Source organism: Aotus nancymaae, unplaced genomic scaffold, assembly GCF_030222135.1.
Source record: "Aotus nancymaae isolate 86718 unplaced genomic scaffold, 86718_ANA_hifiasm-v0.15.2.pri h1tg000028l, whole genome shotgun sequence".
Lineage (NCBI taxonomy): Eukaryota > Metazoa > Chordata > Mammalia > Primates > Aotidae > Aotus > Aotus nancymaae.
This window is the reverse complement of record NW_026988441.1, coordinates 1-12,309: the sequence shown is the minus strand read 5'-3', so window position 1 is coordinate 12,309 and position 12,309 is coordinate 1. Positions and strand designations below refer to the sequence as shown.

At 46.9% G+C, this 12,309-nt stretch overlaps 1 protein-coding gene across 1 annotated transcript; it reads left to right on the top strand.

The window, feature by feature from the left end:
* Window positions 1-330: 330 nt before the first annotated feature.
* Window positions 331-9,408, top strand: NLRP4 (NLR family pyrin domain containing 4; the record flags this gene model as incomplete). The annotated part of the gene is given in 4 exon segments (XM_064380657.1): window positions 331-610; window positions 5,983-7,558; window positions 8,634-8,795; window positions 9,237-9,408. Coding segments are annotated over 4 exon segments (2,190 nt in total), but the record flags the coding sequence as incomplete, so codon positions are not given.
* Window positions 9,409-12,309: the final 2,901 nt, after the last annotated feature.

Genomic DNA, 12,309 nt, shown 5'->3' with positions numbered 1-12,309 from the left:
TCTAAAAATTGTAAAGCCTATATTTGCTTGGATTTTGAAGATATGTCGGTGACTAAAGGTTAGGATTCTCATCTGGGTTATTTTATCTACTATTCTCCCATCTGTTAGTGAGACTTTTCATGACCATTTCAATGAGAAGGTGAGATGAACCTGACTTTCCGTCCTCATTCCCATCCCCCCAAAACTAGCAAGATACTATACAAGAAATCAGTAATCTTGATCCATTTATTTGTAATAACTTGGCACTTTCCTGAATTTTCTGCAGGTTTTATTTATTTATTGGTCCTGGTCACTGTCGCTTTGAGGACTGGTATCTCTGCTTTGGACCAGATGGCAGCCTCTTTCTTCTCTGACTTTGGCCTTATGTGGTATCTGGAGGAGCTCAAAAAGGAGGAGTTCAGAAAATTTAAGGAACATCTCAAGCAATTGACTTCGCATCTTGAACTCAAGCCGATTCCGTGGGGTGAAATCAAAAAAGCATCCCGGGAAGAACTTGCAAACCTCTTGATCCAGCACTATGAAGAACAGCAAGCTTGGAACGTGACCCTAAGAATCTTTCAGAAGATGGATAGAAAGGATCTCTGTGTGAAGGTCACGAGAGAGAGGACCGGTGAGTGAGGCTGGGAAGAGGCAAGGCTTCTTACAATCAAAACTGTGTCCTAATTTTGGTAAATGATCTCTGCCTATCTGCAACAGGACCAGAATGCCAGAATGTGCTATAGGATTATCTTTTTTTTTTTTTTTTTTTTTTTTTGAGATGGAGTCTCACTTTGTTGCCCAGGCCGGAGTGCAGTGGTGCAATCTTGGTTCACTACAACCTCCACCTCCCAGGTTCAAGGGATTCTCCTGCCTCAGCCTCCTGCCACTTCACCCAGCTAATTTTTCATATTTTTAGTAGAGACGGGGTTTCACCATGTTAGCCAGGCTGGTGTTGAACTCCTGACCTCAGGTGATCCACCCACCTTGGCCTCCCAAAGTGCTGGGATTACACAGGTATGATTCACCACCCCTGACCTGAAAATACCATCCTTTTAGGCAGGAAACGGTCTCTTAGACCTGGTGGTTATATGTGCGTAAAATGTCAGTGGCTGTCATGTTCTAACCTGCATTGTACCTTTATCTGGGTCACCAATGGTTTTTACCCTAAGCTGAGAACTTGTAGCCAGAAACTCTCTGAGGTGAAGTTGTGGCATAGGAACCATGCGCTTGACTTATTTGCAAAAGCAGTTAACACCTGCCATAGAGGATGCAATGAACAGAGATTGACTGGTGTAATTGTGTGTTTAGCAGGCGGAAGTTCCTGTCAGAGAAGCTATGATCAATAAGCAAGGTGGCTTTTAGGGTCACGTCTGTATTTATCCCGTCACAAGGATTGTTAACTGTTACTTTGCACATTTGCAGTATCAGTGGCAGGAGACAGTTCTTATGACTTCCTGTTTAATTGTTTTTCTTTGTCTTTGTTCAGCTGTCCCTATTTCAATCTGCCTGGTTGTGGATTTGTTTTCATCCTGTTTGGGACTCTTCGATATTGTTGCATCTTGTTTGTTTGTTTTTTTGTTTTTGAGACAGAACCTCACTCTGTCGCCCAGGCTGGAGTGCAGTGGTGCCATCTCGACCCACTGCAATCTCCGCCTCCTGGGTTCAAGTGATTCTCCTGCATCAGCCTCCTGAGTAGCTGGGATTATAGGCACCTACCACCATGCCAAGCTAATTTTTGTATTTTTAGTAGAGACAGGGTTTTACCATGTTGGCCAGACTGGTCTCGAACTCCTGACCTTGTGATTCTCCTGCCTTGGCCTCCCAAAGTGCTGGGATTACAGGTGTGAGCCACCGTGCCCGGCTGTGTCTGAGGTTCAGTAACATTCAGTTCTCAGTTTCAGCCATTGTGTACTTCATTCTTCTGTCTCTTCTTCTGGGACTCCAGTTACACATCCTGGACTTTCTTGTTTGTTCAAGATAAAGCCTGGCTCTGTCACCCAGGGTAGAGTGCAGTGGTACCATCATGGCTCACTGCAGCCTCAGCCTCCTGGGCTCGAATGATCTCACACCTCAGCCTCCCAAGTAGCTGGGACTACAGGCACCGTGCCACCATGCTTGGCTAATTGCATACCTGGCTAACGTAAAAAAAAAAAAATTCCGTAGAGACAAGCTCTCGTTATATTGCCCAGGCTGGTCTTAAACTCCTGGGCTTAAGTGGTTCTCCGGCCTGGTCCTCCCAAAATGCTGGGATTACAGGCATGAGCCACGATGCCGGCCTACACTCTTTCTTTTAGTCTGCCCCTGTCACCCAGGCTAGAGTGCAGTGGCACGATCTTGGCTCACTGCAGTCTCCACCTCCCAAGTCAAGTGATTGTCCTGCCTCATTCTCCCGAGTAGCTGGATAGCTGGATTACAGACACTTGCCATCACGCCCGGCTAATTTTTGTATTTTTACTAGAGACGGGGTTTCACCATGTTGGCCAGCCTGGTCTTGATCCTGACCTCAGGTGATCCACCTGCCTCAGCCTCCCCAAGTGCTAGGATTATAGGTATGAGCCACCATGCTGGCCTAGACTTTTTTGTTTGTTTTTTTGAGACGCTTTTCACCCAGGCTGGAGTGCAGTGGTGTGATCTTGGCTCACTGCAGCCTTCATCTCCTGGGATGAAGAACAATCAAGTGTTTCTCCTGCCTCAGCCTCCCGAGTAGCTGGAATTATAGGCATGTGCCACCACACCTGGGTAATTTTTGTATTTTTAGTAGAGACAGAGTTTCGCCATGTTGACCAGGCTGGTCTTGAACTCCTGACCGCAGGTGATCCGCCCGTCTCAGCCTCCCACAGTGCTGGGATTCCAGGCATGAGCCACTGCGCCCAGCCAAGGCTCTTACGCTGTCTCCCACGTGTCCTTTCTCTACATTCTTATGTCTAGTCTAGGTATTCATAACTAACTTTCTTATTCCCTGATTCCCTATTCAGCTGCATCTCATCTGTGAACACATCCGTGTGGTGATCCTTATATTTAGTTAACGTGTTTTATTTATGCAGTCTGCCTTTTTCACAGATTTCCTTCTTTTCCCGAATATCCCATCTTCTATTTTGTGAGCATTTTAAATTATTTTAAAATGTGCGTAAAGATTTTAACATTTATAGCTCTCTTTCTGCTGTTTTCTCCTTTTCTTTTTTATTATACTCTTTATCTTTGGTCATGCAGTCTCCTAGTATGCCTGGTAATTTTGAGGGCCACATTTGAATATGAGACATTGAATACATTGAGGATCTGGAATGTCTTGTTTCCAGTGAAATAGGAATTGCTTCTGGTGGTCGTTAGGGGGAAATTTTCTTAATATTGAGGATTAAAATAACGGGTTTGAAACAAGATGATTTGAGAGTTTCCGTTTTTGGCAGTGCGAGCCTTTCTTGCACATTCTCTTGATTTGGAACATTACTTGGGAAAAACCTTTCCCCAGTCCAATTTTTGTTTGTTTTGAGACGGAGTTTTGCTCTCTCACCCAGGCTGGAGTGCAGTGGCGCGATCTTGGCTCATTGCAACCTGTGTCCCTCGGGTTCAAGCAGTTCTCCTGCCTCAGCCTCCCGAGTAGCTGGGATTATAGGCGCCTGCCACCAAGCCCAGCTAGTTTTTGTATTTTTAGTAGAGACGGAGTTTCGCCATGTTGGGCAGGCTGGTCTCAAACTGCTGACCTCGGATGATCCACCTGCCTCAGCCTCCCAAAGTGTTAGGATTACAGGCATGAGCCACTGCACCTGGCCCCTAGTCAAAATTTTTAAAATTTCTCCATGTTCCCTAGAGTGTTTTGGTGTCATACGCCTGCAGTCTCAGCTACACCAGAAGCTGAGGCAGGAGGATCACTTGAGCCCAGGAGGATGAGGCTGCAGTGAGCTGTGTTTGCACCACTGGACTCCAGCCGGGGTAACAGAGTGAGACCCTGTCTCGAAACAGTAATTTATATAAAGAAGAACATTCTTTGCACGTAGAAATATTTTAGAATATTGCTAAAATAAAACTTAAGCAGGTCTAAAGATAGATCTCCTGGTAGGTACTTAAACCTTTTATCTCTTTTCACGGCTGGGTTGAGGTTGTACACACTTAATTCCCCTTAATGAGTAACCAGACTTGTCACAGAAATCTCCAGAACAGTTGAGAGGACTAGCAAAGTAGGAAGCCTCGGGGGAAGGGGCAACCAACTTACTAAGCTTAAGATGCTAATGGGATCGTCACCAATGTCAGGTGGGAGTTTCACCAGTTAGGGACTTCAGGGGACCGAAGATTGGGGGAATCCCTTGTTCTCCCCGATAAGTTAAGGCAGCATTACCTACCATCACACCCAGCAGTCTGTGGGCACTACATTATGTCTTTCACCTCCACCCAGTTAAATCCAGTAACAGTTATGCAGGGGCATAGGGAAAATTTCATCTCCAGTCCATCAGCAACCACTCACTTGCAGAATATCAACATCACACAAGTTATTCAAGGAACAGATAACTGTCAGGGAGTTTTGTGTTGCCGAAACTTTGGGCCTGGCCTGAAGGATCAAGCTCTAGGCTGGTGCTGCAGAGATGACTCTAAGAACTGCGGCACCAGTGCGCATCTGCCTCTCCTGCAGTGAGGAAGGTGGGAGATGGGAAGCCCAGCGTTACAACTGTGGCTTTAGAAAAACGCCACGGCAGCTGTGATTCAGAAATCAGAAGCTCACCAGTGCTGCGGCTGCTTCAAATCAGTGACTACAGCAATTGGTTTTCGTTTTAGTTTTTGAGACAGTCTTGTTCTATCGCCCAGGCTGGAGTACAGTGGTGCGATCTCGGGTCACTGTGACCTCCACCTCCCGGGTTTAAGCAATTCTTCTGTCCTGGCCTCCTGAGTAGCTGGGATTATAGGCCTGTGCCACCATGCCCAGCTAATTTTTATATTTTTAGTAGAGGCGGGATTTCACTATGTTGGCCAGGCTGGTCTTGATCTCCTGGCCTCAGGTGATCCGCCTGCCTCAGCCCCACAGAGTGCTGGGATTACAGGCATGAGCCACTGTGCCTGGCCAACTATAGCAATTGGAGACAAGGCTTCTGTTACAGAAAAGCCCAGCATGTCTGCGCTCATGGAAGCTGGCAGCAAGACAGGCGATAGACTCAACTTCCTTCTCCACAGGCGGAAGATGGACTCCACCCGCTTCCCTCCAGTGTCACAAGAGTGGGTGCAAATCGCAGAGCTGAATCTGTGCCTTGATCGTAGCCATGAGGGGTTGTGGGATGTGTGGGGCTTGGTCATCGTGTTTGCTGGGTTTTTCGATTGGTTTTTCTTCTGAGCATTCTGCCATTGAAAGAAAGCTCACTGGCATAAAGTCAGAATGAATGCTAGGTGCCATTCTATCCTTACCACGCCTTGTCTCCCTTCTGGAGGCAACTGCCTAGGTCAGGTCGTTCTTAGGCAGACTTTCAGACCTAGTCCCTAATGTGAAGCCTGTATTGGTTTCTAAATACCGTGTTTACACAAATGAGGACATGCTATAGACACTGTCCTGTTCTTTATCCACGTAAAGAGATCCATACTCTTAATAAATCTGTGTAATCGTGGTTTCATAAATTAGTTAACCAGTCTTGATAGTCACACAGTTATATTCCAGTTATTTTGGTATTATAGTAGCAATGAATACGTGTGTGTGTGTCTGTTGAAAGCAGAATTTGGCAAACTTTCTGTGTAGATGACCATATGGTTTCTGTTTGAGGCTTTGTGGGCCGAACCGTGTCTCACAGCTACTCAGCTCGGCTATTGAATCAGGAAGGCACCTGCTCCCATACACCAGTGAACCGCGTAGTGAGCTCTAATGAGACTGTATTTACAGGAGCAGACTGACCAGGCTTGGCCTGGGGGCCGCAGTGGGTAGACCCCTGGGAAGATACATTCTGAGAAGAAAAGACGGCAGGGACAAAGCGTGTATGCGGGAATGTTTAACTCTGCGGGTTTTTTTCCCTCCTCTTGCCCTCACTGACTCAGGATACACGAAGACCTATCAAGATCACGCAAAGAAGAAGTTCAGCCACTTGTGGGCCAGCAAGTCTGTCACCGACATTGACCGGTACTTTCACCAGGAAGTCAAGCGGGAAGAATGTGACCATCTGGACCGCCTTTTTGCTTCCAAGGAAACCGGGAAACACCCACGTACAGTGGTCATTCAGGGAGCGCAAGGAATTGGGAAGACGACGCTCCTGATGAAGCTGATGTGGGCCTGGTCGGACAGCAGGATCTACCAGGACAGGTTCCTGTACGCCTTCTACTTCTGCTGCCGAGAAATGAGGGAGTTGCCGGCAGTGAGCCTGGCTGACTTGATCTGCAGAGAGTGGCCCGATCCGGCCGCTCCCGTAACAGAGATCGTGTCCCAGCCGGAGCGACTCCTGTTTGTCATCGACAGCTTCGAACAGCTGGAGGCCGACGTGAACCAGCCCGACTCGGATCTGTGCGACGACTGGAAGGAAAAGCGGCCGGTGCAGGTGGTCCTGAGCAGTTTGCTGAGGAGGAAGATGCTCCCGGAGGCCTCCCTGCTGGTCGCCGTCAAACCCACGTGCCCGAAGGAGCTCCGGGATCGGGTGGCGATCTCAGAAATATATGAGCCCCGGGGATTCGACGAGAGCGACAGGTTGGTGTACTTCTGCTGTTTCTTTCAAGACCCGCAGAGAGCCATGGAAGCCTTCAGTCTTGTGAGAGAAAGTCAGCAGCTGTTTGCCATATGCCAGATCCCTCTCCTCTGCTGGCTCCTGTGTACCGCTCTGAAGCAAGAGATGCAGAAAGGGAAAGACCTGGCCCTGACCTGCCAGAGCACCACCTCTGTGTACGCCTGTTTCATCCTCAACCTGTTCACACCCAAGGGTGCCACGGGGCCGACCGAGCAAAGCCAGCGCCAGCTGAAGGGCCTGTGCGCCCTGGCTGCAGAGGGCATGTGGACCGATACGTTTGAGTTTGGGGATGAAGACCTCAGGAGACACGGGATTGCGGATGCTGACATCCCTGCGTTGCTGGGCACCAAGGTTCTTCTGAAGTTCGGGGAGCGGGCGAGCTCCTACGCGTTCATCCACGTGTGCATCCAGGAGTTCTGTGCCGCCATGTTCTACCTGCTGAAGAGCCACCTGGACCATCCTCACCCAGCTGTTAGAAGTGTCGAGGAATTGCTAGTTAACAACTTTAAAAAAGGGAGGAGACCACACTGGATTTTTTTTGGGTGTTTTCTAATTGGTCTTTTAAATAAAAAGGAACAAGAAAAACTGAATGGGTTTTTTGGCTTCCAACTGTCCCGAGAGATAAAGCAGCAATTTGAGCAGTACCTGAAGCGCTTAGGGGAGCACGGAGATCTGCAGGGACAGGTGGATGCCTTGGCGATATTTTACTGTCTCTTTGAGATGCAGGAGCCTGCCTTTGTGAGGCAGGCAGTGAACCTCCTCCAAGAAGGTAGCTTCCATATTGTTGACAACTCAGACTTGGTGGTTTCTGCCTACTGCTTAAAATACTGCTCCAGCTTGAGGAAACTTTCTTTTTCCATCCAGAATGTCTTTAAGAAAGAGGATACACACAGCTCTGTGTGAGTACATCTAATGGCATTTTATCTCTTTCCAGAATCTGTGTTCCCAAGTGGGTTTTGCTGACGGAGTGTTGAGTATAGGGCCGTGGTTAGAAACTCACTTTTTCTATCAGGAAAGCCTCAGCTCACATCCTGGCCCAACCCTTTGGGAGCTCTGTGACCTTGTCTGTGAGCCTTGCCCTTTGGTGGCTGGGGTTGCCCCATGACAGAAGTGGGAAAATTAGTAACAGTCGCGTTGTGAGCAGTGAATATGAGGACCTGTGTGAAGTGTTTCTTGCTTTCTCAATATCAGCTGATGAGTGCTTATAATGGATATCATTCTCATAGCACCACGCTCACTGTGTCTTGACCTCTCAGCTGCAAATCACCTTTGAAAACTTACTCTAAAAAAAATCATACAGCCCGCGTGCGGTGGCTCACGCCTGTAACCCAGCACTTTGGGAGGCCAAGGCGGGTAGATCATCTTAGGTCAGGAGTTCGAGACCAGCCTGGCCAACATGGAGAAACCCTGCCTCTACTAACAATATAAAAATTAGCCTGGCATGGTAGCACACGCATGTAATCCCAGCTACTTGGGAGGCTGAGGCAGGAGAAACACTTGAACCCCAGAGGCGGGGGTTGCAGTGAGCCAAGATGGTACCATTGCACTCCAGCTTGGGTAACAAGAGCAAGACTCTGTCTCAAAAAAAAAAAACAAAAAACAACTGTCTGGGTGTCAGCCAGGGTTTCTCAGCCTTGGCACTGGTGACGTTTTGGGCCTGCTCTCCTATGCATTGTAGGATGTTGAGAAGCATCCTTGGCCTGTACTCACTAGATGCCAGAAGCACCTCTCCCACAAACTGTGATGTCCAAAAAGACCTCTAGACATCCCCAAATGTCCCCTGGGGGGAAATGTCACCGCAGGTTGAAAACTGCCAGCATGGGGTGAGCTTACCTGAAGAATCCTGTTCTTTGCGACTAAATGGGGCTCTGCCTCAGACGTCTTCTGTTTTGAGAAGACGAGGTGGTACTTGTAAGTGTCACGAACGGCTTGTGTTGACGTGCCCATGGAGAGCTCGTCCTTTCTTGCCCACAGCTTGGATTACAGCCTCATCTGCTGGCATCACATCTGCTCTGTGTTCACTGCCAGCGGGTACCTCCGAGAGGTCCAGGTGCAGGACAGCACCCTCAGCGAGCCGGCCTTTGTGACCTGGTGTAACCAGCTGAGGCACCCCAGCTGTCGCCTTCAGAAGCTCAGGTGAGTGGAGGATCGGCCTTGACTCTGGTATGTCACGGGGATAACACGTTCATCTCACCTCTGGCTTCCAGTCGAGGCTAACTGCACAAGCAAAGAATGAACACCCCGAGCGGTGCCTCAGCCTCAGCACTTAGTGGCATCTCGTTGCAGATGGTTCTTCATCACAGGGGCTGTTCGTGCATTGTAGGATGTTAGATGCATCCCTGGCCTCCACCCTCTAGATGGCGGTAGCTTCCCCTTGTCCACATACCCAAAATAGTGTCCAGACACTGCCAGCGGTCCCTTGTAGGGGCCGAATCATGCAAGTTGAGAACCAGTGAGCCACGTCACTGGGCTGTGAAATCAGAGAATGAGCTCTTTATGGGGATGGTAAGAGACAAACACAGGTGTTGAGACTGTGCTCTCGTTAGATGAAACTCATCCAGACTTTTGTTTTTGCAGGATAAATAATGTTTCCTTTTCTGGTCAGAGTAGTCACCTCTTTCAAGTGCTCTTTCATCAGCCAGATTTGAAATACCTGAGCCTCACCCTCACGAAACTCTCTCGTGATGACGTCAAGTCCCTCTGTGATGCGTTGAACTCCCCAGCGGGCAACATAGAAGAGCTAGCGTAAGTCTCCGTGTGTATCGAGACCGCTGATTGGATTTCGGAGAACACTGTGTGTTTCTTTTGCGGGGGGCGGGGGCCTGCATATTTTTAATTCATCCACTTTTCCCTTCTGTGATTTATACACAAACTTAGTCTCCTGAGAACTCGAGTAGGGAAGTTAAAGTTTGTCCATCGTTGCAGCCATTTTGGAAAACTGGGGTGTGTGTGTGTGTGTGTGTGTGTGTGTGTGTGTGTGTGTGTGTGTCTGCAGCTTTCATGGATTCTGGCAGATTGTGTAACCCAGAAATTCCACCTGGAGGTGCATATTTGGCAGAGGGACCTGTCTGAGTTTGCTAAGAGACAGGCACTAAAGCATTCACAGCAGGTGGTCCTAACCTCTGAGAACTGGAAATACAGTAAGTTGGATACGAAACCTGTGGTTACATGCTCCTGTTCCATGAGAATGAGTACTCTCAGCCGTATGGAAACACTTGGATGAATCTTAGACAGTGTTGATGACAAGGGCCCGACTCAAGAGTGCATCCTATGGCTTTATTCACATAACTTTCAAAGATGGGCAAGCTCTGGTTTGGAGATTCGGGCAGTGTGTTGCTCTGTTCTCACGTATGCTATTAAACCTCTCCTTCGTAAATGACCCAGGCTCAGGTATGTCTTTATAGCGTGGTTCTGCAGGACAGACAGACTTCTGCTTGTGCGGAGGCCTCAGGAAACTTAGAATCATGGCAGAAGGCAAAGGGAAAGCAGACACATTATACATGGGGGAGCAGGAAGAAGAGAGAGAATGGAGAGGTGCTACACGCTTCCAAGCAGCCAGATCACGTGAGAACTCTGTCGTAGGAACAGCACTAGAGGATGGTGCAAAACCACTAGAAACCACCCCTGTGATTCAGTCACCTCCCTCAGGCCCCTCCTTCAACACCAGGATTGCAGTTCGACACGAGGGTTGGGTGGGACACAGCCGAACCATGCCAGACAGCGGAAAGGGGTACAGGAGACAATTAACCCGCTCTGTTTCTTAACCTGGTTACTGGTAACTCGGGTGCCTTGAATTCATGACAGTTCATTGGCTGGCACTTAACCATTGTGTGTACTTTCCAGTATGTATGTTTTACTTCGAGTATTATTATTTTTTTTTTTGCAATTAAATAGGGGTTCCTCTGATACCCTCTATTTATCTTCTTTGGTACCCACACATTCAAATACTTCGCTCTACTAGTCTTCGTCGGCCATTTTTCTGAGCTCACGTCAACCAAACACCAAAAGACCCAAACCCTCTTTTAAAATAACAACTTTATTGCGATATCTACATACCACAGAACATAGACTTTTAAAGTATGCACTTCACATGCTTTCAAATATACTTTTAAAGTATAATTGTATACTTGAAAATACAGTTTAGTGATCGTCATATGTATTCTGAGGATGTGCAACCATCATGACTATCTAGTTTCAGGATGTTTTCATTCCCTCAAAAAGAAACCCCATGCCCACTAGCGTTTTTGCTCCTATGCCTTAGCTCTCTGGTCCCTGATTACTAATACACGTTCAGTCTTACTGGATTTTCCTATCCTGGGAATCTCATATAAGCTGAATCACATGTGCTCTTTGTGAATGGCTTACTTTAACTTACCAAAATGTTTTCATGGTGTATCCAAATTGTACCGTGTATCAGCATGTTACTCCTTTTCTTGGCTAAGTCATATCCCATTGTATAGATATTCCTCATTTTGTTCTAGTCATCTGGATGAACATTTGGGTTGTTAGCACCTTTTAGCTATTCTGAATTGTGCTTTATGAACATTCACGTTTAAACACCTGCTTTCAATTCTTTTGGGCTTTTATAACCAGAAGTAGAGTTGCTGGGTCATATAGTAATTCCATATTTAACTTTTGGAGAAACGACCAAGTTATTTTCCTCCGTGACTGCACAATTCTGTATTCTCACCAGAATGAGAATTCCAGTTTGCATGAGAGTTCCAGTTTCTCCACATCTTTGCCAATATTTATTTTCTATTACAGCCATCCTGGTGGGTGTGAAGGAGCGTCTCACTGTGGTTTTGATTTGCTTTTTCTGAATGATCGATGCTGGTCGAACTTCTTTTCCTTTGCTTTTTGATCATTTGTATATCTTCTTTGGAGAAATATATATTCAAATCCTTTGCACATTTTAAGAAAACTTTTATTTTACATTCAGGGTACATGTACAAGTTAATTATCTAGGTGAATTGCACATCATGGGGCTTTGGTGTACAAATTATTTCATCACCCATTACTAAGCATAGCAGCTTTTTCTTCGTCGCCTGCTTCCCACCCTGTGCTGTCAAGTAGGCCCTGGTGTCCGTTCTTTCCTTCTTCATGTCTACAGCATACTCAATGTTTGGCTCCCGCTTATACGTGAGAACATGTGGTATTTGGATTTCTGTTCCTGTGTCAGTTTGCTGAGGATAGTGGCCTCCAGCTCCATCCATGTTAGTACAAAGGGTTTTACCTTATTCTTTTTTATGGCTGCGTAGTATTCCATGGAGCATATGTACCACGTGTTCTTTATCCAGTCCACTGTTGATGGGTGTTGAGGTGAATAGTGCTGTGATGAGCATCCGTGCGTCTTTATAGTAGAATGATTTTCTATTCCTTTCGGTATATACCCAGTAATGGGATTGCAGGGTTGACGGTAGCTGTGTTTGAAGTTCTTTCAGAAATTGCCAAACTGCTTTTCATAATGGCTGAACTAATTTACATTTCTATAAAAATGTGTAAGTGAACACTTTTCTCTGCACCCTTACTAGCGTAGGTTATTTTTTGACTTTTTGATACTAGCCATTCTGACTCGTGTGAGATGGTATCTCATTGAGGTTTTGATTTGCACTTTTCTAGTGATTAATGAGATTTTTCATATGTGTGTTGA